This window comes from Erythrolamprus reginae, chromosome 9 (genome assembly GCF_031021105.1).
Source record: "Erythrolamprus reginae isolate rEryReg1 chromosome 9, rEryReg1.hap1, whole genome shotgun sequence".
NCBI lineage: Eukaryota > Metazoa > Chordata > Lepidosauria > Squamata > Dipsadidae > Erythrolamprus > Erythrolamprus reginae.
In genome coordinates, this window is record NC_091958.1 from 46,621,443 (window position 1) to 46,645,201 (window position 23,759).

Here is a 23,759-nt window from a genome sequence, read left to right on the forward strand (position 1 = left end):
TTTTGATTGCAATTGAAAACAATTTATTCAGTTATTTTAAAAAAAAATAAATCCTGAGTCATGATCAATTCTGCACAGCAATGGAGAATGCCAGTTTTGAGTTTCACTGATCATTCACTGACACGCACCAATTTAAAAGGCTTCAACGGATGGTGACAGAGGAAGAGATCCAGAATGTAAGCACCCACAGTTTTCTCTGTCTGTCTCTCAATAACATGTATCCAAACAATGCTATTTTCTCATGTGTAAAACAGTAACACATTGGACCAGGGTTCTTCATGTGTGAAACTGAAATAATCTAAGGGCTGACAAAATTAACTGCAGGGTAGATCACTCCAAAGCATCCAGTGGCTCCCTTGTTGGTTGGGGGAAGAATGCACCAACACTCATTTCAGGGATCATGATTTGCTCCACTGAAGTCTGGTAGCTGCAGAATGTGGCTTTCCAAAGACCTTTCCCCACTTCCTGGTCAGATTCATTCGCTTCTGCCTGAGCAATGAGGAGACATTGTCCATTAGGAACTCCACTCTCGGTTGCTGCCTCAAGAGCTACAGGTGGAGGCCTCGGCTAAAAGATGCTTGGCAATATCAGTCAATGCCGAGAAGGCTAAACTCTTGGGAAATTCCTGGAGAAAGTCTCTGCCTTCTTCCAAACTTTGGGTAAGTTGTGGGTCCAGAGGGACACAGCCTGTTGAAAGGAAAATACCAAGGTGAACAATGCTTTTCTTCCTTCCATCCTCCTAAGGAAAGTTAACATGTCACTTTTTTCCATGTCTGATATCCTGGTTGTGGTCTACATCCCATCTTTTTTCGTTAACCTGGTTTAGATATTATGCTGAATTAGGGCTGGCTTTAAGCATGAAGTCACAACTGACAGGCTTTACAAATTATGCTAAGCAATAAACCACAATCCAAGTTGCTAAGATTAAAAACCAAACACGCCACATTATTATAGTAGCGTGCTGTGTGAACCTAGCAAGCTACATAAAAAAAAAATACACCAATGGCTCCTTGAAATCTGTATTCTCCCAGCTGTAATCCTAGGAGAAATTGCAGGGTAAAACCAATTGACAGTCAGACAATACGATGTTGCAACTATGACTGTTCTCCACAGAGACAACCGTGGATAGAGGAGTTTGCAGTTATGTCTGCTAACTACTAGTTAATATTCAGTGAGAAAATACTCACCCAGGAATGGGACACCTGCATGTTTGGCCAGTTCTTCTCCACCTCCTTTGGAAAAAATATTTGTGCATTCCTGAACGGATAGAAAACTTTGTTATAAAAGCAGGTGACGACAAAGGCTCGATTTTGTAAGAAGGAAGATGGACGGAAATAAGGGTCACAGCTGCTGGAAAACAGAATTATCATTTTGTGCACATTCATAAAGTTATGGCTTTCTTTTCCTAAATGCTGCAAGAGACAACTGGATCCACCCTGTATGCCACAAAAATACCCAGCAGATCCCTTCTCAGAGTTTCCCAGCAACTGAGAAGTTACTCTACTCTAGTCCAGTTTAAGTTCAGGCCAAGGAGAACCATCATTTACAGAGTTCTGGCCGTAAAAATAAAACTGCAAGGCTTTAAAAGTAAGGATTTGACTTTTCAGCTCAAACTTGGTGTAGTGGTTAAGGCACCAGGCTAGAGACCAAGAGAGGTGAATTCTAATCCCCCTTGAGCACAGAGCCAGCTGGGAGATCTTTGACCAATCTCACACGCTTAGTCTTTGAAAGAAAAGGCAAAACCTTTCCAAGAAAACTGCAGACTTGTGGGGTGGATGTATTTTTTAAAAAAATATATTTTTATTGATTTTATAATAAATACACAACATAGAACAAGTGCTCAGTGATTACTGCCCGCCACCAGACAACATTCGTACCCCTCCACCAAAATGGGGGCATATTTTGTATATACCATTTTAACTCAAGAGCCATATATCTATTTACATATTATAAAGTGATTCCAATTTATTCTTTATACCTTGGTCTCGAATTCTACTGACCACATATCCTCTTACCTTGTCCCATCGTCCCATCAGTTCCCGCAGATCAGTTTCATGGGCCGAATTCAACCTCTTATCCATAATCTCAAATTGAATATGATCCACCATATACTGATACCAGTTTTGTATTGTCCATTTTGTCGCATCCTTCCAACCCAAGACTATTATCACCTGAGCGCTTTCTATCGCTGCTTCTTTTATTTCTCTAAACTCTCCCATCTCGTTCCTGTTAACTAATACTGCCATTTCCTTTGTAATTGTCCATCGTATATTTAACATCCTATTAGAAACATAGAAACATAGAAGACTGACGGCAGAAAAATACCCCATGGTCCATCTAGTCTGCCCTTTTACTATTTCCTGTATTTTATCTTACAATGGATATATGTTTATCCCAGGCATGTTTAAATTCGGTTACTGTGGATTTACCAACCACGTCTGCTGGAAGTTTGTTCCAAGGATCTACTACTATTAATATCCTCTTGCACTTTTCCCCAAAAGTTCTGCACTACTGGGCATTCTTGTGGGGTGGAGGCAGAGGTCAGATCTTTCACATTTTGTCCTGATTAATTTTCCAGATCTTCACATCTCTACATCAAAAATCTACCCTGGATTAAAAGAAACTCCCCCCCACATATAATTCAATCTTGCTATGGGATGGGATGGCAATTAACTATACCCAAACACCACTGGAAGCAATTCTATTTTCCCTTCTGCCCTCAGGTTTAGAAATTCTTGTAGCTGTCACTAGTCCTAAAGGTGCTTTTTCAAGAGGCAGCTGGACTTTCTGGTTTTTCTCTGAAGATGTTTCGCTTCTCATCCAAGAAGCTTCTCCAGCTCTGAGTAGATGGTGGGGAAGGGAAGGATTTATACTCCTTGCAGAGAATGTCAATGACCAGCTGTCTGCAAGGAGTATAAATCCTTCCCTTCCCCACCATCTACCCAGAGCTGAAGAAGCTTCTTGAATGAGAAGCGAAACGTCTTCAAAAGAAAGACCAAGAAAGTCCAGCTGCCTTTGGAAAAAGCACCTTTGGGACAACCATGACCTGGATGACTGAGAATCCCCATAGACGTGCAGCTGTCACTAATTACAGCAATGAATTCCACAGGCCAATGTAGGCTTGGCACCTGAGTCTCACCGAGCAATGGGGACAAACAAAGCCGCTCATGTTCTCCACAATCCCAAGGACGCGCAGACCGGTTTTCTTGCAGAACGTCAGTTGTCGCCTTACGTCTCCCACTGCCACTGCCTACAGGAAGGAAAGAAAGTCAATTCAGGGGGGAAAGCTCTCAAGCGTGAACTGCTTTTGTTAGAAATGATCATCCGCCAACCAACCCTTTGCAGCTGCAATGGAATGCATCTTCTAAAGCAAGGGTCCCCAACTCTGGCCAACTTTACGACTTGTGGACTTCAACTCCCAGAATTCCTCAGCCAGCAACCCCATAATCCCATGCGGGGGTGAAGTCTGGGCAACTGAATGGAGCTGTTTATTTGCTGGATGCCCTTCCTGTCACTAATGCGGAGGGTTTTTTCTCCCCACAGATATATTTTCAGTGGGCCCAGAGAGAGAAATATCTGCCTCTACCTAGGATCAAACTCTCTCTCTCACACACACACACACCAATTGTGAGGCAAGAGCTCCATCTCTAGGCTACTGAATCACCCCATATGCTTCTCCAGCAGATTCCCCGGAAAAAAACTGGAGGGGCATCGTCTTCAGTTCTTAGTCTTGAAAAACGAAATGCAGAATGTCAATCTCTGGGGAGTCCACTTTTGGGTATTCAGGTAAAAGGTTCCATTTTCTCTGGATGCAGGATTTATTTATTTATTAATCAGATTTGTATGCCGCCCCTCTCCGTAGACTCGGGGCGGCTAACAGCAATAATAATACAATGTAAACAAATCTAATATTTAAGTTAATTTAAAAAAACCCAATTTAAGAAACCAATCATACATACTGACATACCATGCATAAATTTTATAAGCCTAGGGGGGAGGGAAAGTCTCAATTCCCCCATGCCTGACATCAGAGGTGGGTTTTAAGGAGCTTATGAAAGGCAAGGAGGGTGAGGGCAACTCTGATATCTGGGGGGAGTTGGTTCCAAAGGGTCGGGGCCACCACAGAGAAGGCACTTCCCGTGGGTCCCGCCAAACGACATTGTTTAGTTGACAGGACCCGGAGAAGGCCAACTCTCTGAGACCTAACTGGTCGCTGGAATTCGTGCGGCAGAAGGCGATCCCGGATATATTCTGGTCCGGTGCCATGAAGGGCTTTATAGGTCATAACCAACACTTTAAATTGTGACCGGAAACTGATCGGCAACCAATGCAGACTGCGGAGTGTTGGTGTAACATGGGCTATTTAGGAAAGCCCATGATTGCTCTCACAGCTGCATTCTGCACGATCTGAAGTTTCCGAACACTCTTCAAAGGTAGCCCCATGTAGAGAGCATTACAGTAGTCGAGCCTCGAGGTGATGAGGGCATGAGTGACTATGAGCAGTGACTCCCGGTCCAAATAGGGCCGCAACTGTTGCACCAGGCGAACCTGGGCAAACGCCCCCCTCGCCACAGCTGAAAGATGTTTCTCTAATGTGAGCTGTGGATCGAGGAGGACGCCCAAGTTGCAGACCCTCTCTGAGGAGGTTAGTGATTCCCCACCCCCAGGGTAATGGACGGACAGATGGATACTGGTAATGTGACTCAAGCAGCCTAGCGGAACATCCAAAGCTTGTGGCGGCGAGTGCCTGTTACCTGAGGTGTGGTCACCAAAACGGCCCCCAGAGGTTTAAAAGGCCGGAGGGATTCTACGGTGGAGATGTGCTCATCCGACGTCCCAGGGGGCGTGTCCACAACCAAGAAGTCGAGTTCTCCCCAGGCAACATCGCTGATGAATTGCTTTATTAAAGCTAGAAAGATACAACATGCAAATGAGGATCACATGGAAGAATACGAGAGACATGTCCCCATGTTTCTCCACCCAAGTGACGCAGAAGACAGTCCTAACCACTTACAACAGTTCATTGGATGACCGAAGTTACAGAACTGAAAAAAGTAGACTTAGGACCGTTTTTCACACTTACGAACACTGCCGCATCCTCATGGTCAGGTGAGCAAAATTCAGAACCATTTATGACGGTTGCAGTGCCCTGGGGTCTTTCGATCCCCTTCTGTGACCTTCTGAATCCAAATTTACTTAAGCGTGTTACTAATTTAACAGCTGCAGGGATTCCTAAGTGGTACCATACACCTGCACAACTTGCGCGTATTTTTAAGAATGTTAAGGTGTATATTTTGGGAGTGCTCGGTAGTGCAGAAATTTTGGAAAGAGATGCAAGATGAGATTAATAGGATGTTAAATATAAAATTCCCGACCCTCTAGAACCAGCTCCCCCCAGATATCAGAGTTGCCCTCACCCTCCTTGCCTTTCGCAAGCTCCTTAAAACCCACCTCTGTCGTCAGGCATGGGGGAATTGAAATTTCCCTTCCCCCTAGGCTTATAGAATTTATACATGGTATGTTTGTATGTATGAGTGGTTCTTTAAATTGGGGTTTTTTAGATTGTTTTTAATATTAGATTTGTTTACATTGTCTTTTTATATTGTTAGCTGCCCCGAATCTTCGGAGAGGGGCGGCATACAAATCTAATAAATACAAATACAAATAAAAAATGGGCGATTACAAAGGAGATGGCAGTATTAGTAACCAGGAGGGATATGGGTGATTTCAGAGAAATTAAGGAAGGAGCTACAGAAAGTGCCCAAGCAGTAATAGTTTTAGGTTGGAAGGATGCACCAAAATGGGCAATACAAAATTGGTATCGGGACATGGTGGAACACATTCAATTTGAAATCATGGCTATTAAAATGAATGTGATCAATGAAAATAAAGTGGGGAAAACTGATGGGGAGATGGAATAGGGTCAGAGGTTTTATGGCTAGTAGAATTTGAGACTGAGTTATAAAGAATAATTTATTTATTTTATTTATTTATTGGATTTGTATGTTGCCCTTCTCCGTAGACTCGGGGCGGCTAACAACAATGATAAAAACTGGATAAATTGGAATCACTCAATACTTTTTAAATATGTTAATGTTCCTGGATTTAAAATATTTTAAACTAGTACACCCTCATTTGGTGGAGGGATTGAATGATTGATGTTGGGTGGCGTCGGGAGCACATATCACTGTGCCCTGTTTTTGTGTTGTGTGTATTTGTTTTATTACTATAAAAATGCATAAAATTTATCCAAAAAAAAAAAAACAGCTGCAGGGATTCCCTGAACAGCTGTGTCAAGAAAGATTGTAAAATAGTGCAAAATTCACTTAACAACTGATTCACTTAGCAACAGAAAATCTGGGCCATGGTTGTGGTCATAGGTCAAGGACGTATGCCGTACCGTTTTTCTTTGGCCCCCTCCACACCACGGCGTCATCTGGTTTCTCCAGAAGGAAGCCAATGGACATGACTGCGATGCTTTTGTCCTGGTCCAAGAAGACGGGCACCCAGCCACTGTCACACTGGTGAACATCTTGGTTCTGCACATTGATCATGCGAGGGATGCTGGGGCCGCACAGGTCCACATCGAGGATCCCGACCTAGAGAGAAACAAGCAGTCATATGTTCTGAAAGAAAGACCTCGCAAGGCTTTTGCCTGGAATAAGGGTGGCGGGGTGGTTAGAGGGCAGCACTGCAGGCTACGTCTGCTGCCTGCCTGCCTGCAATTTGGCAGTTTGAATCTCACCAGGTTCAAGGTTGACTCAAGCCTTCCATCCTTCTAAGGTGGGTAAAATGAGGACTTGGATGGTTGGGGACAAGAGGCTAACTCTGCAAAACTGCTTGGAGAGGGCTGTAAAGCACTGTGAAGTGGTATATAAGCCTAAGTGCTACTGCTATTACTGCCAATCCACAGTTCAGACACTATTTATGTATGTATGTATGTATGTATGTATGTATGTATGTATGTATGTATGTATGTATCTGTCTGTCTGTCTGTCTGTCTACTCTATCTATCTATCTATCTATCTATCTATCTATCTATCTATCTATCTATCTATCTATCTATCTATCTATCTATCTATCTATCGACCTACCTACCTACCTACCTACCTAATGTATCTATCTATCTATCTATCTATCTATCTATCTATCTATCTATCTATCTATCTATCTATCTATCTATCTATCTATCTATCTACTGTATCTATCTATCCATCCATCCATCCATGCATGCATCCATCCATCCATCCATCCATCCATCCATCCATCCATCCATCCATCCATCTATCTATTCAATTTTTATGCCGCCCTTCTCCTTAGACTCAGGGCGGCTTACAACATGTTAGCAATAGCACTTTTTTTAACAGAGCCAGCCTGTTGCCCCCACAATCCGGGTCCTCACTTTACCCACCTTGGAAGGATGGAAGGCTGAGTCAATCTTGAGCCGGTGATGAGATTTGAACTGTTGACCTACAGATCTACAGTCAGCTTCAGTGGGCTGCAATACAGCACTCTACCTGCTGCGCCACCCCGGCTATTGACGGTCTGCAAGGAGAGCGCTGGTTTAAAAACAGGCGACTACGGAACGTCTTGAAATGTTGGCATTCTCATTTGAAATCTGCCGAGACTTTGGCCACGTCATTTAAATTAAAATCTGGCAATTCCACAGAATTGAGACCATGTAAACTGCAGTTCCCTGTGATCGCTACGTGAGTACAAAATAAGGAGCAGCCTTATTAAAACTCCAGAAACCAAACCAACCAACCAACCAAGCTAGGCATCTAGAGTTGTCTTCGATTGGAAAATGTGCGCCTGAGAAGGAAAGGCAGAACAGCAAACCATGAAATAACCTGTGATAGCTTGAGTGGGAGCTATGAAGCAGTTGGGTCAAAATAATAATAATAATAATAATAATAATTATTATTATTATTTATTAGATTTGTATGCCGCCCCTCTCCGAAGACTCGAGGCGGCTCACAACAACGATAAAAAACAATATTATAATGGCACAAATCTAATATTAAAAAAACCCCTAAAAACCCTATCATAATTAAAAACCAAACAGCACATACATACCAAACATAAATTATAATAAGCCTGGGGGAAAGATGTCTCAAATCCCCCATGCCTGGTGGTATAGGTGGGTCTTAAGTAGTTTACGGAAGACAAGGAGGGTGGGAGCAGTTCTAATCTCCGGGGGGAGTTGATTCCAGAGGGCCGGGGCCGCCACAGAGAAGGCTCTTCCCCTGGGGCCCGCCAGACGACATTGTTTAGTCGACGGGACCCGGAGAAGGCCAACTCTGTGGGACCTTATCGGCCGCTGGGATTCGTGTGGTAGCAGGCGGTTCCGGAGGTACTCTGGTCCAATGCCATGTAGGGCTTTAAAGGTCATGACCAACACTTTGAATTGTGACCGGAAACTGATCGGCAGCCAATGCAGGCCACGGAGTGTTGTAGATACGTGGGCGAATCTGGGAAGCCCCATGATGGCTCTCGCGGCCGCGTTCTGCACGATCTGGAGCTTCCGAACACTTTTCAGAGGTAGCCCCATGTAGAGAGCGTTGCAGTAATCGAACCTCGAGGTGATAAGGTGCACCCTGCCTATGCAAAGCTCAAAAGGTAGAGCAAATAATCTTATCACGGATACCTCTTGCGTTTCACAGATCTCCTGACACAATATTTACCTCTCCCCCCTCCACTCTATACAATAGCTGGCAATCCTATAGTCCTTCCAATATTAGACCAGCTGCCATCAATCCCAACAAGTACAGCCAATAGCAAATAAACGCTCCATCCCGCTGCTCCCTGCTTTGACTTGCATTGGGCGCAGATAATCTCTCTCTCTCTCTCAGTCTGTACTTCATAGGATGTGTCAAGATTTTCAGCTTTCAATTTCCAAACATTTTAAATTTGTGACATGCCTTGGGGATTGTAAAGATATTTTGGTTGACTTTAATATAATTTAGATGTGCTTGGTAAGTAGCTACATAAATATAACAACTTCTGAACGTTTTGTTTATTTTGTTTTCCTTCGTGGCTAAGGTCTGGAGCAGTAGTGGCTTCTAAATCCCATCGCTACCGATTTGTGCATGTGCTCAATGCTTCTGTGCATGCGCAGAAGCGTCCCAGGAGGTGGGCGGAGCCTCCCACCACCGCTGCTACTGGTACGCCAAACTGGGAGCACCCCACTGTTGGTCTGGAGTAGGCAGGGCAGAGATTTTCCATTTACTGGGGATCTGGGTATCTACGAGACCGACTTCTGCTGCACGAATCCCAGCGACCGGTTAGATCCCACAGAGTGGGCTTCTCCGGGTCCCGTCAACAAAATAATGTTGTTTGACGGGGCCCAGGGGAAGTGCCTCCTCTGTGGCGGCCCTGGCCCTCTGGAACCAACTTCCCCCGGAGATTAGAATTGCCCCCACCCTCCTCGCCGTTCGTAGGCTCCTTAAAACCCACCTCTGCTGTCAGGCATGGGGGGACTGAGATATTCTTTCCCCCTAGGCCTTTACAATTTATGCATGGTATGTTTGTTTGTTTGTATGTATGTATGTTTGGTTTTACAAATGAGGGTTTTTAGCTGTTTTAGTATTGGATTTAGATGCTGTTTTTTTATTACTGTTGTTAGCCGCCCCGAGTCTGTGGAGAGGGGCGGCATACAAATCCAATAAATAAATAAATAAATAAATAAATAAATAAATCTCTCTCTCTCTCTCTCCATTTATCTATCTATCTCTATCTATCTATCTATCTATCTATCTATCTATCTATCTATCTATCTATCTATCTATCTATCTATCCCTATCTCTCTCTATCTCTCTCTCTCTCTCTCTCTCTCTCTGTCTATCTCTCTCTCTCTCTCTCTCTCTATCTCTGGAGAGTTCAATGCATTTTCCTACAGGATGCCAGCCTAGAGGCTTTGTATGTTTTCCCACTCCAGAACATCAGGAAACCATGCCACTTAATTTAACCGGCTGAATCAGCACCATCTCTACAGGGGAGGGAAAAAGCCCAGGGCCCAAGTGCAGCTTTTAATGCCTCACGGTATCCACCATGCCTTAGAGGGAGATGACTCTGCAAGAGTTAAATGACTCACGCCAACTGCTTCCTTAAGCCTCCTTCAGCCTAACAGGAAAGAAAGCTTCCTATGTTTGGATACCTTCCGTTTCCCAATCCAACCAGTTGTGATAATCATAGCAGGACACAGGGAAATAAGTGGGTATCAAATCACAGTCTTGGTCTAGCAGGTACAGCCCTATCAAAGAGATCTGTATATCTCCAGGTTTCATCCAGAAATCCCTAATTTGCAATACATCAGGGGCAGGGGGTGGGCTGCTGCCCGGATGGGGGGGACGGACCCAGTGGGGTAGCGAAAATGGAGCTCCACCCCAGAGAACCCATTTTGCACTGAAAGATGTTGAAAGAAAATGCAGGGGCTTCTGCATAAGCCACGCCCACAACGTGGTAGTAAAAATTTTGGTAGCCCTTCACTGATCAGGGGTTTTCAAACTTCAGCTCCCAGAATTCCTCAACCAGCCATGCTGGGGAATTCTGGGAGTTGAAAGTCTACAAATCTTAAAAAGTTCCCACTTTTACATGGCTTACTTTGTAGGGCTGGGTGGGCAACCTGTAGTCCTCATCTCTCTTTTTCTGACGCCCCCCCCTCCCAAAAAAAGCTTCTTTCAAATCACTAGAAATTCAGAGTATTGTGTGAGGTGGTGATGGGGGCTGCTTTAACTTTGGTACAGCCCTGTCTTGAAATGATGGGGAAACCGAGATACACTCTCCCCTTAGGCCTTTACAATTTATGCATGGTATGTTTGTATGTATGATTGGTTTTTTATATAATGGGTTTTTAACTGGTTTTTTTTTAGTATTGGATTTTGTTATATACTGTTTTGCTGCTGTTGTTAGCCGCCCCGAGTCTGCGGAGAGGGGCGGCATACAAATCCAATAGATAGATAGATAGATAGATAGATAGATAGATAGATAGATAGATAGATAGATAGATAGATAGATAGATAGATAGATAGATAGATAAATGGCACATACCTTCTTCCCAGCATGCTTGAGAGCCAGAGCCAGTTCTGTGGAGATGGTGCTCTTCCCAACACCCCCTTTCCCTGACAGCACCAGGATGATGTGCTGGACCCCAGCCAATTGGCCTCGCTCTAACCAGGAACAAGAGAAAATAAGCAGAGACAAAAAAAAAGAGAGGAAAAATAAGAGATGAGGAGCTAGAGGAGGGTTTGCAGAATCAAGCACAACCCAAGACTTCCTTCCAATTCTGACTGAAATGGCATCCTGCAAATTCCTGTAATTGTTTTGGTTGGTTAAATTGTGCCCCTTATGCAAATTAGGCATCAGGTCTTATCCTTAAACAGACCACAAAAAAGGAGGAGAGGAAGGAGAAGAGGAGGAGGAGGGGGAGAGGAAGAACAAAAAGTAGGAGGGGGGGAAGAGGAAGGAGAAGAGAAGGAGGGGGAGAGGAAGAACAAAAAGGAGGAGGAGGGGAAGAGGAAGGAGAAGAGGAGGAGGAGGGGGAGAGGAAGAACAAAAAGGAGGAGGAGGGGAAGAGGAAGGAGTAGGAGGAGGGGGAGAGGAAGAACAAAAAGGAGGAGGAGGGGAAGAGGAAGGAGAAGAGGAGGAGGAGGGGGAGAGGAAGAACAAAAAGGAGGAGGAAGGGAAGAGGAAGGAGAAGAGGAGGAGGAGGGGGAGAGGAAGAACAAAAAGGAGGAGGAGGGGAAGAGGAAGGAGAAGAGGAGGAGGAGGGGGAGAGGAAGAACAAAAAGGAGGAGGAGGGGAAGAGGAAGGAGTAGGAGGAGGGGAAGAGGAAGGAGAAGAGGAGGAGGAGGGGGAGAGGAAGAACAAAAAGGAGGAGGAGGGGAAGAGGAAGGAGTAGGAGGAGGGGGGAGAGGAAGAACAAAAAGGAGGAGGAGGGGAAGAGGAAGGAGAAGAGGAGGAGGAGGGGGAGAGGAAGAACAAAAGTCTTTGGAGTCTTCGGAGAGGGGCGTCATACAAATCTAATAAAATAAAATAAAATAAATAAATAAATAAAAAGGAGGAGGAGGGGAAGAGGAAGGAGTAGGAGGAGGGGGAGAGGAAGAACAAAAAGGAGGAGGAGGGGAAGAGGAAGGAGAAGAGGAGGAGGAGGGGGAGAGGAAGAACAAAAAGGAGGAGGAGGGGAAGAGGAAGGAGAAGAGGAGGAGGAGGGGGAGAGGAAGAACAAAAAGGAGGAGGTAAAAAGAGATAAAGCTTAGGAGCCATTCTGCAGACTCTAAAACACAAACCTCCACAATTCAGAAAGTAACTCTTTCCCTTTTCCCAAACGTACAACAGAACAATATTTACCAATCCCCAAGTACAGGAGATATGGCTGCTTTTATATTTCCCAAAGAAGCCAGAAACTGCAAAAGCAACAAAGCTCTTATGTAAAGAGGTGGCTGTAGAAGTGACAGGATGTCAAGAACGGAATCACATCCCACACTAACCTACGGGGTTAATTGTGGTTTGACTAAGCTAATACCGGCTGGGTCATACATTGCACTAAGTCAAAGCCAAAGAAAAGTTACAGTTTACCTGAAATGAATACAACTAGTATATTAAAAACCTTCCCGAAATCCACCAAAACTTGCATCATGGATTATAATTGCCCTCATTCCTGCATGAACTGGAAAGCTGGTCTAATATGTGAGGGCATGTCAAGTGCCTCTTTTTTCCTTCTGTAAATCTTAAAAAACAGATGCAATTTCCCAAAGGAGATATCTATTGGTGTGATGTAAGTGTACGCATGTGCTCTGAATCACCTTTTCAAGTTGGGATTGCTGCATACCCTGATGAACAGATCTGAATATAAACTCACAAGCCTTATTGTTGGCCAACAACGGAAAGGTCAGCCAGGTTTGATGGACAACTTTACCCTACATGGCAACCTCCTGGTTTGGGCATACAGTTCCCAGAACTTCCCATCCACATGACTCTGCTGGCTAGGAAATTCTGAGAGGACATCTGGATTATATCAAGCTGGGAAAACGATCAAACCATGTAAATTTTTAGATTAGGGAGACTGCGTAACAAACAAAAACGTTTAATTTATCACCCAGACGCTCTCTGTATGGGCTACATTTTCATCAAAGCTTGTATGTTTTGACTACATTGCCCAAGGTCAAATGAAAACAATTTCTTAGAATAGGATCAGAGAGCAGAGCAACTGTTCTCTTAAAAAGGTGCCCGCTCTATATTTCCTGCTTTTGTATATTTAAAGTGTTCTAAGCAAGATTAGAAAAAAAATAAACATAGATTAGTTAAAAAGCAAAAAGGCAAACTCACAATTGTAAGCACAAGGGGATAGCCAACAAGCTTAACCAGGTTTTCGAATTAACCCATTTTTAGAGTATAATGGACTGGATCAATAAGGCAGCAGAAAAATTAGGTTTGCAGAATGTATGAAATTGCACAAGACTAATCAAAGCTGAAGCTATTTTTTTACAAAGCTGTTGAATGCTGCCTCAGAGCCTGACTTGGTGAAGCAAGAATAAACCCAGTTGTTTGTTCGGATCCAAATTCAACTATTTGGATTTTGTTTACACCAAAATCCGTGGCCATTAAGTCACAAGCAACTTACTTCACTAATTTCCATAGAACCAAGTTCAGATGATTTTCATTTTGATCCAGACCACCATTAATGATTTGAAATATGTACAGGTAATGCTCAATTACGACAATTTCTGTTACTAAGCAAGATATTAAGTGAATTAGCCCCATTTAATGACCTTTCTTGCCACAATCTTGCCACAGTTAAGTCAATCACTGCCGTTGTTAAGTTAGTAATGCAGTTGTTAAATAAATCTGGCTTCCTCATTGACTTTGCTTGTCAGAAGGTGGCAAAAGGGAATCACACAAACTTGGGACTCTGCGACCACCATAAATGTCAGTTGCCAAGAATGTGGGTTTTTGATCACGCGACCATGGGGATGTTGCAACAGTGGGTGAAAAATGGTTAAGTCACTGTTTTCAGTGCCAATCTGACTTCAAAATGGACACTAAATGAACTGTTGCAAGTTGTGTGTACAGTGTTCCCTCGATTTTCGCAGGTTCGAACTTCGCGAATAGCCTATACCATGGTTTTTCAAAAAATATTAATGAAAAAATACTTCGCAGTTTTTTTTCTATACCACGGTTTTTTCCGCCCGATGACGTCATACATCATTGCCAAACAAATAATTTTTGCAAATAAATAACAAAAAAAAAATGTTAATAAATAATTATGTTTATAAATATCAGGATCACTAAGTGTCTTATTCAATGGTGAATACCAGTAATAATGGTGAGCAAATAGTTGTTAAGGGAATGGGAAATGGTAATTTAGGGGTTTAAAGTGTTAAGGGATGGCTTGTGATACTGTCCATAGCCAAAAATGGTGTATTTACTTCCGCATCTCTACTTCGCAGAAATTCAACTTTCGCGGGCGGTCTCGGAACGCATCCCCCGCGAAAATCGAGGGAACACTGTATTACTGACTGCATTGGAATGAATTTCTGAATAATATTACAGAAGAAAAGTCATCCCATATTAGAAAAATGAAAGTAATTTAATAAGGTTTGCCTTCGCTGGCCTGTTTAAAATCAAGATTCATAAATTTACAATTTAGAACCAGCATGCCCAACTCCTCTGCTATCCATATTCACAATTCTCTCTCATTTAATTGCTGCAACCGGTAATAATATTTGCAACACTTCCTATATCTGGGGGAAGCCAAGATCCAAGACAACATGTTGATTAGAATTCCATGGCTTCTCAGTCATTGGGCCTTATAATGGAGACCGTCCAACATGTAAACACCTAGTGTGTGATCAGACTCAGAGAAGGAAAAGGTGAATAACTATGCAGATGTTGAGTCACCCAGGAATTTCCTGCAATTTAACACAGCCAGGCTGAAGAGCACCATAATAAGTTACTCAGCTGCATTATAAGAGGAAGAAACCATCTCTTGGACAGAGAATCCCAAAATGTATTAGGAAAATGAAACCTAGCAAACAGGACTCCTGAACCCGGGTGGGGGACAAAGATATTGACAGCACCAGGATTATGGCGCCTTCGATGACACTGGCGGAGCTCATCAGGAAATCCACAGAAGGTAAAATTGGGGTAATTTGCCTCTCTTTTTCTACTATTAAATTAATTGGGAGAAAAGTTCAGCTTTTACATTCTGTGCATCCTTGCCATTCTCTTTTAAAATGGATGTATTGTCATCCAAAGAGAATGCCTTGATCAGGACTTGATTATCAACAGGGAAATAAAAGGGAAATATAATATTTAACAGCAAAGGTCAGCTAGAATATCTCTGACAGTACAAGCTGTCCTCGACTTACGACCATTGGTTTAGTGAACGTTCAAAGTTATAATGGTGCTGAAAAAAGGGACTTATGACTTACAACCTTCACAGCTTCCCTGTGCTCGTGATTATAAATGACATTCCAAACTGGCTTCTACTAAGCAAATTTAATGGGGAAACTTAACAATCACGGGAAAGGATATAAAATGGATGCAATCATAAAGCGCCACACTTAATGACCAGATTTCTCAGCCCTTATTGTGGTCATAAATCAAGGACTACTGTATTAATATGATATGACTAGCACATTGACCTATCATATTTTGATCCCAATGTTCATTCAAAGACTTAGTCAATTTATATGCTATTCAGAGGCTGGGCAACCACTACGGAGGGGGTGGTAGAATCATCAAAGGGAAGTGGAGAATGCTCTTCAGAGTTTTTTAATTATCTATTTCTTGGTGGTATTAAGAGTTTGGGACCTATCAGCACGGTATCTCAACATCACCAGCTAGAAAAATGCTCATTATCCAATTGCTGAAATTGTTTCCAAATGGCACTAGCACAATCTGGAGATCCAGATGGACCATATCCAGACTGATGGGTAAATAAATAATGTAAACAATATATACATTTAAGCTAAATATTAGGCATGAAATGTTATAATGAATACTAATAGGGAATATTTATAACTGGGGTTGAACTATGGAGTCTTTAACTGTGGAGTCTAATGAATAATTAAAATGAAAAGATACATTTTAATTTTGTTTACATTAGGCCTTGAATGAATTCTATTTCTCATGTAGTCCTATAAGGAAAATCTCAAATAGATAAGGAATTATTGTAGGAACAGCTGACTAGCTTAAGGCTATAACTGAAATTCAGAAATAAATGCTTGACATCTGTGCTTTAAATGCTTATTCCATCTGGTCTCCCTCCTGCTTCCATTCCAATTAATCACATGGGTTTCAATTTAATTAAACGTACTCACATTTGTTATGTCACTGTTGACATAATGGATTTAAGTAAGGCACTATCTGGAATTTGGTAAGACTAGATTTAATTTCTCACTTGGCCATTAGACTTAAAGCAGTAATGCTGGCAGTTCCAATCCATCAAGCAAAATTACCTGATCAGAAAAACCTGGCTCACTCTGTGTGTGTGTGTCTGTCCGTCTCTGTGTGTGTGTGTCTATCCAGAAATCAATTGGCAGCCAATGCAGTCCGTGGAGTTGAGGAGCAGTGACATTTTAAGGTTTTGTCCTGAAGCCACAAGTTTCAGTAGGATAACAGATTAGGCAAGTAGCTCAATTTTCTTTAATTGCTATAAAACTTCAGTTCTAGATAATGATTAAAATGATTAAAGCGTTTATGGGTAAAAACATACTATTTAATTATTTCCTATTTTAAAAGTAATTAAGGATCATAACAAGGTACAGTGATACCTTGTCTTACAAACTTAATTGGTTCCGGGACAAGGTTCTTAAGGTGAAAAGTTTGTAAGACGAAACAATGTTTCCCATAGGAATCAATGGAAAAGCAATTAATGCGTGCAAGCCCAAAATTCACCCCCTTTGCCAGCCTGTTTTTGCACTTCTGGGATTCCCCTGAGGCTCCCCTCCATGGGAAATCCCACCTCCAGACTTCCGTGTTTTTGCGATGCTGCAAGGGAATCCCAGCAGCGTAAAAACGAGCACTTTGCTAGCAACCCCAGAGGTGGGGTTTCCCAGCAAAGGGAGCATCAGTGAAATCACAGCATCGCAAAAACACCAAAGTCCTCGAAACCCCACCTCTGGACCTCTACGTTTTTGCAATGCTGCTGGAATACCACACTTTCGGACTTCCGTTGCCAGCGAAGTGCCCGTTTTGTGCTGCTGGGATTCCCCTGCAGCATCACAAAAACGTGGAAGTCCCGAGGTGGGGTTTCCCAGCTGCAGCGGTGAGTTTGTAAGGTGAAAATAGTTTGTAAGAAGAGGCAAAAAAATCTTAAACCCCGAGTTTGTATCTCGAAAAGTTTGTATGATGAGGCGTTTGTAAGACGAGGTATCGCTGTACTAGAGAAGGAAAGACAATAAAAAAACCCATTAAGTATTCAATAAATAGTGCATAAACCTATTACCCCCACTGCGTCTCCCCTCCCATGATGGGCTACTGCCCTCCCATGGTGGCAGTAGCCCATCACTGCCAACATCCACCCGCGTGTTTGCCTTCACGTGAGAACGAGTCACAGAGCTTTTCGTGTAAATAGAGAAACGAGCATTCCCGACTGAGGGGCGACCCCGTTCCACCCACTGCCCGCATCCGTGGGGCCGGGCCTAGTCTGAAGGTAAGGCCGGCATTCTGATGAGGCAGAACCTCACCTATTGAACTTCGCTCATCAGATCCCCTCCTCCCCTTCCCTCACACACTCACCCTCCTCTTCCTCCATATTGCTTTCCCTCACGCTCTCCTCGGCGGCGGAGTGACACCACCGTTGTCTAATCAGGCTTCTGGTTTGAATAACCGCCCTTTTTTTACACTAATAAGAAGGCAAGCGCGAACAGTTTTCGCCCGCCTTCTAATTCCATTCGCCGACGAGTGCCTGCCTCAAAAGGCGATTGGAAGAAAAGATACATTAGGGGCGGGACCCTTTCTCAGCCAGTCAGCTTTTATTCCCCTGAAGAAGCCGCTTTCCTCCTATTTTTTTTTTTTGCGAGGCAACTCCGGCAGCCGGGAGAGAGTGGGTGTAGGGCGGGTTGTGACGTCACTGAAGCTGCCGCCCATTCGAAGCCGGGAAAGCCAATGAAAGCTCGAGGTGCGGGGAGTACCGCGCGCGCGCGCCTTTCTCTCGCGGCCCGGGAGGGAGGAGCGAGATTTTGAAGTAACCAACGCCGCCCCCTCCCCACCCCTCAAAGGAAGAGGGACGTGGAAGCCTCTCGCGAGGGACGTGCCCAATGGGAGGAGAGCGAGAGGGCGGCTCCGCCCCTTCCCCGCGCGAGAAGGGGAGGGGCGGATGCCGCGCAATGACGCAGGTAGGAGGCGGAGGGAGGGGAGAAGGCCGCGGAGCGCGGATTCGTTGGGGGGGCGGGGGTGAAAGGAAAGGCGGGAGCCTGGGCGGAGGTCTCGGGGGTGGGGAAATCGGGCCCAGATTGGGAACCGCCGGCGGGAAGCGCTGCCCTCGGAGAAAAAGCGGAGGCCGACGCCCGGCGCGCACCTCTGAGGTAAACGGAACCTGCGGCCTACCCGATATTCCGACCTCGAACAGTTTATAACAGTAAAAGCTCTCTCTCTTTATTTTGAAGCGCCTTTCGCAAAGCTTGCTGGGAATTTTCGCGCGGGATGTTGGGTAAAGGATACTCTTCGAGGCTTCCCTGAGGGGGGAAATCTTTGGACTAAATGAAGGGGGGAAAGGAAGGGCGACCTTGTCGAGAGGCCCCGCGGCTGGCTCGCCTCCTGAGGGTCCTCGCCTCTCCCCATAATTTCAACCCAGTTCCGTCGGGCGGGATGGAGGACGTCCTTCCTGAACCCGCCTAATCCTTTGACCTGAATTGGCTTCGGGTTTTTTTGTTTATTATTATTTTTATTTTCATTAGAAAATAGATTGACTTACAGCTATATATTTGTTACATTCAAGAAAAAAATGTTATACATGAATAGATCAAAAAAAGGAAAGTGGGCAAAAAAAGAAAGAAATTACATTATAAACAAGAGAGATAACTTTGTTCTCTCTTAACCATTTTTATGTCTTTCTATGTCATTGCAGTACTTCATATCGTTGGCTTAAATACTTTCAAATTCATTCTACTATACTAATCTATTATTGGTACTAGTACGTTGTATTAATAATAAAAAGTAAAATACCCAAACTAGTTACAATTTGTTCTTAATCAAATTAGTATAGCTCATTATTCATAACTAAACAAAGATTAAAAATCATTTTTGTTATCTGAAATCTATCCTATCCAAACATGTTTCACCCCCCCCCCGCCTTCTTTTTCCTTGGGTTACTACTATTCCTCATTCTTTGGGACAATTACCGCAGCTTTATTAAATGTATACGATATTTATTTATTTACTGGATTTCTATGCCACCCCTCTCCGAAGACTTGGTATTAAAAAATTACATTGCATCTATTGTATATCTATACTTCTCAAAAAATAATAATAAAGGGAACACTTAAACAACACAATGTAACTCCAAGTAAATCAAACTTTTGTGAAATCAAGCTGTCCACTCAGGAAGCAACACTGATTGACAATAAATTTCACATCCTGTTGTGCACATTCAACTTTGTACAGAACAAAGTATTCAATGACAATATTTCATTCATTCAGATCTAGGATGTGTTATTAGAGTGTTTTCTTTAATTTTTTTTAGCAGTATAGTTGTATAACACAAAAGGATGTAGCTATCCCTCCCCTCCTTGGAGAAGTGGGCTGAAAGACTAACAGTAAAAATTATTTGATCTAATACTGCTCCAAGTAAGTGATGGGGTTTTTTTTAATTAACCTGCTTCAACAGAGCATGTGGATGTTAATAAAAAGTTGGGCAGGGAAGAAGTCCCTTTGGAAATGATTTTTCAGGGATAGTTTAGTATGGACTTGGCAAGGGATAAGGGAAGGGAAAAGGCTGTTAGCATTCTGAATCTCAATATTCCTTTCCAAAATTTTGAAGGGAGGAAAAGTGGGCTGGAGATGGTAAGAAATTGTTTGAGCTGATAACTCTCTTTGGTGATTTGTTGTTCTATTTCCAAAGAAAACAATTGAGTTGAAAGAGACCTTGAAGGTCTTCTACTCCAACCCTCTGTTCAAGATGGAAACCTTATACCAGTTCGGACAAGTGGCTGTCCAATATCTTTTTGAAAACTCCCAGGGTTGGATATGTGCTTAATTCTTGTTTTCATTGTTAAAAACTACTTTTATATTCTGCTTTCAATTTACAAGGAAGTTCTCTACTGCTGAGTTTGAAACAAGTTGAGAAACTCACATTTTGTAAACAGAAATTTTGTTTGCAATTGGTGGTGACTGTTATGTGCAGCAAATATATTCAAGCCTGGCTGATGCCCATTCTTTTGCATTTGTTGGCATATGGAAGTCATTGTTGATGGTGATTCTAGAAAAAAAATGCGGTTATCAAAGAAATGCGGTTTTCAAAATGTTGAGCTCCAAAACACAGAAGCTCTGAAACACTCCCTCACCCAGCTTATCACCCAGTATTGTTATGGGGAAAAAATGGGAGGAAAGAGTGGTATGCACTCCTTAAGCTCCTAAAGGAAGGGTGAGATAGTGAAAAAAAGATAGAGGAAAACCGTATATCTTTAATATTTCTTTTTGTTCTGTGATGCCAAACCTTGTGTAGGAGAAGACCTCTTGCTTTCTAAGGTCGATGACTGTCTTTTGACATCCTAAAGGCATGCTGGTTAGATTGTAAATCTGGATCCAGATAGCCTGAAATACTGATTTTAGAATTATCAAAATCTTATGTCTTTTTCTTTCCCCATTCATACTCAACCTTTTTCATTTTGATACTGTAAGTTTTCTTATAATAAAAAGCAGTTTTGGAACTAACTGATTCAAATATTAGATAATTGATGCCTTTGCTTTAGTATACTTCGATTGCTTCAATATACCGTACTTATATTGCTGTTTGTGTTTAGTTCATTTTCCTTCTCCCACCCTAGTTTTTAAAACTACTGCCTTCACATAGACAGAAATGTCTGCAGTAATCTAAGGCAGCTCAGTTGTTGATCTGTCTAACAGAATTTATTGGATCACTCATTTGAATCCCTTTAATCATAAGGTGTGTTCATTATATGATGCTTGTGTTAGGCAGATCTGGGGACATTAAGTATTGAGTACTCATTAGCTCAAGTGACATTTAGATTTCTCTCTGTAATCATTGTGAATTGGCTGGAAGTGAGTCTTAGAAAATGTAAACATTATTAAGTATTAGTAACTATATGGGAGCATTTTTACACATCCAATAATGGTTAGGGTAGTAGTTACTTGCTGACCCATATCTGCTACTATGGATAGAAAAAAGATGCTTTGAAACTTTATTGGATTGATTGAGCTCTGAAATCGATGGAGGGATATTGTAATAAGCTAGACATTAATGCATACCAGGAAATACACATGGTCATTTCCCTGCTTACTGAACTCAGTGATTCATCCAATGTCCTTAACAAATACTTCAGTCCCGCTTATTTAAGAATAGCTATCTCATTTCCTGTCTTCAGCTGTATATTTAATGCTTTCTCTTCTACTGAAGAAGATTTTTGATGGAAGGGAAAAACAATTTGAGGATTGGGTTAAAATATTTTTTCTGTTCCGTTTGGTTTCCATCTCGTTTGTCTTGGCCAAAAATTATTTACTGTCATATTTCCCTGCTTTTTTGTGGCGGAGTGCGTATTTCTTTTTTAAGCCTAGTGTGATAAAATTGGCACTAGCTGATAAGTGAAGTTTCAATTTTTTACTTATATAGCTTACTATATCTATACCATAGTATGTAATGTTTGAAGGAAAAAAACGTTGCACATTGTGATGATTCATTTGAACAGGGCATTATGCGTAAGATATTGCTTTGCCTTCCAGATTACCTCTCCAAAGAGGCCATGGCGCGGCGTATGCGCAATAGTAGAGCTTGGCGCTATGTTCTGAGTGGAGTGCGACGAGAATCAGATTCACGGAGTTTTACAACAACTTCTGAAACCCATGGCTGGTCATCTGACACGGATGGGCAGGTGAAGTACACTTTGTTTTCTGCAAGACTGACTATAAAACACAATTCCACTGGGACACTCGACACTTTCATCAGATTCTTCTTGTAAATTCTTACAGATTGAACATTTATACAACAAACTGAATTCAGAGACTATATGCAGCGCTCAGAATGCATGTCAGCACATATGTAGTGCTTTCTAGGAATGCATTAACTTCAACACAGTTGTTTTTGAATTCGTGTTGCAACTATGGAAGCCCATGAAAATATGCAATTTCTTTAAGCAAGTTTTAAATCAATTTTGCCCTTGAATATAGATCCCTGCACAACTTTAATTAATAATTAGGTTGGAATTGAATGAAACCTAGAAAAGTTTATTTTTTATGCCAGGTAAAGCAAAAAAAAGTACCTACTTCTTACCTGAGATACTAAATTGCTGGTTTCTATTGCTGCTACTTTTTACTTTTTTAAAAAATGAATGCATCTAATTAGAACAAGAAAGTCCTTCTATGGCTTGTTAACAATGCCATCCTGATTGGGATTCATGACTTCTTCGTTTTGAATAAACAATGAAGGTTTTTTTTTTTAATGGAAGAAGCTATACATTTAGACAGCCCATGGAAAGAAGCAAGTTGCCCTTACTGATAGAATAAGCAATAGGGCATAGAGTCAACTTTAAAAAAAAAAGAATTATGCCTTGATGTAACTAGTACAAAGACGGCTTGAATAAAATATTTGGCTGCTGTTCTAATAGTTGTACGTTCTAGTCCTGGGTAAAATAATGTGGGAAGTATATTTTTTTCTTTTTTTCTTTAATTTAAAAAAGATAACAATGATTAAACCCTATTTTTTTTAAAATGGTATAAACAGTACCTGGTGCTATGATTGTTTTATGTGCTTGGTTATCAAACATTGATCTCCAAGGGTTGTTTATTTTACACTTCTTCAATTCAAAGTGTATTGAATCAAATATTTTATAATTAACTCCCTGATTAATCCTGGAGTTTATTAAAGCCATTTACCTTGAATATGGCAGGATTTAATTTGATCCTAGTCAACCTCAGAAAGGTTGTCTAAAAATTAAAGGCATGGGCTTTGTGACATCCAGAGCATGTAAACCTTAAACTTTGTATAGGGGCCCCTGTTGCTGCTAAATGTTTTCTTAGAATAAGAAGAAACGGTTACCGTTCTTTTTTCTTTCTCTAGCAGCACAGCGACTCTGATTCAGAATCCGAATTTCCTTCTCAGTTGCCTTCCATCCCCACAGCCATACCTGTGACAGGAGAGTCTTACTGCAACTGCGAGAACCAGAACGAAACTCCATATTGCTCTAACTTCCACATGGCTCATCGGATGAAAGATTGCCAGTGTGGAGAGGAAGATGATTGTGAGAAAGCTTCAATATTCTTTCTTTTGTTATCTCATTGATCCCTTTAGCCTCTGTTGAGCTATAGATATATAAGTATATACAGTGTTCCCTCGATTTTCGCGGGTTCGAACTTCGCAAATAGCCTATACCACGGTTTTTCAAAAAATATTAATTAAAAAATACTTCACTGCTTTTTTTCCTATACCAAGGTTTTTTCCACCCGATGACATCATATGTCATCGCCAAACTAATAATTTTTGCAAATAAATAACAAAAAAAATAATTATTGTTAATAAATAATTATATTTATAAATATCAGGATCACTAAGTGTCTTATTCAATGGGGAGTACCTGTAATAA

At 42.0% G+C, this 23,759-nt stretch overlaps 2 protein-coding genes across 12 annotated transcripts in view; one reads left to right on the plus strand and one right to left on the minus strand.

The window, feature by feature from the left end:
* NUBP2 (NUBP iron-sulfur cluster assembly factor 2, cytosolic) lies at nt 1–18,159 on the minus strand. Of its 3 annotated transcripts, none has more exons than XM_070761093.1 (7): nt 17,743–18,159; nt 11,050–11,168; nt 6,401–6,599; nt 4,755–4,909; nt 3,140–3,250; nt 1,188–1,257; nt 1–687 (listed from the first exon to the last, which is right to left on the minus strand). In XM_070761093.1, exons 1-7 carry the CDS (start codon nt 17,756–17,758, stop codon nt 542–544), a joined length of 816 nt encoding a protein of 271 aa, XP_070617194.1. In that variant the 5' UTR covers nt 17,759–18,159; the 3' UTR covers nt 1–541. The 3 variants fall into 3 exon arrangements, with proteins under 3 accessions (XP_070617194.1, XP_070617195.1, XP_070617193.1); XM_070761094.1 differs by lacking the exon at nt 17,743–18,159 and adding an exon at nt 17,691–17,726; XM_070761092.1 differs by lacking the exon at nt 17,743–18,159 and adding an exon at nt 12,577–12,737.
* SPSB3 (splA/ryanodine receptor domain and SOCS box containing 3) overlaps nt 18,010–23,759 on the plus strand; it is a 10,795-nt gene continuing 5,045 nt past the window's right edge. The window contains exons 1-3 of one of the 9 annotated variants that reach the window (XM_070761082.1): nt 18,010–18,341; nt 21,904–22,052; nt 23,240–23,417. In XM_070761082.1, the coding sequence (XP_070617183.1) occupies nt 18,323–18,341; nt 21,904–22,052; nt 23,240–23,417 (346 nt within the window). In that variant the 5' untranslated portion in view covers nt 18,010–18,322. Of the gene's footprint in view, nt 18,584–18,612; nt 18,656–19,687; nt 19,792–21,903; nt 22,053–23,236; nt 23,418–23,759 lie in introns of those variants that run through there. The other 8 variants (XM_070761090.1, XM_070761087.1, XM_070761084.1 and 5 more) reach the window with 8 other exon arrangements.

Excerpts from the sequence above, each read along its gene's own strand:
- NUBP2 (XM_070761092.1), bottom strand. The coding sequence starts at position 12,637 with ATGATGCAAGTTTTGGTGGATTTCGGGAAGGTTTTTAATATACTAGTT. Across the intron at positions 11,169-12,576 it reads ACTAGTTGTATTCATTTCAG|AGCGAGGCCAATTGGCTGGG; the intron begins GTAAACTGTAAC and ends GTTCCTGGTTAG. Across the intron at positions 6,600-11,049 it reads TCAAGCATGCTGGGAAGAAG|GTCGGGATCCTCGATGTGGA; the intron begins GTATGTGCCATT and ends GTTTCTCTCTAG.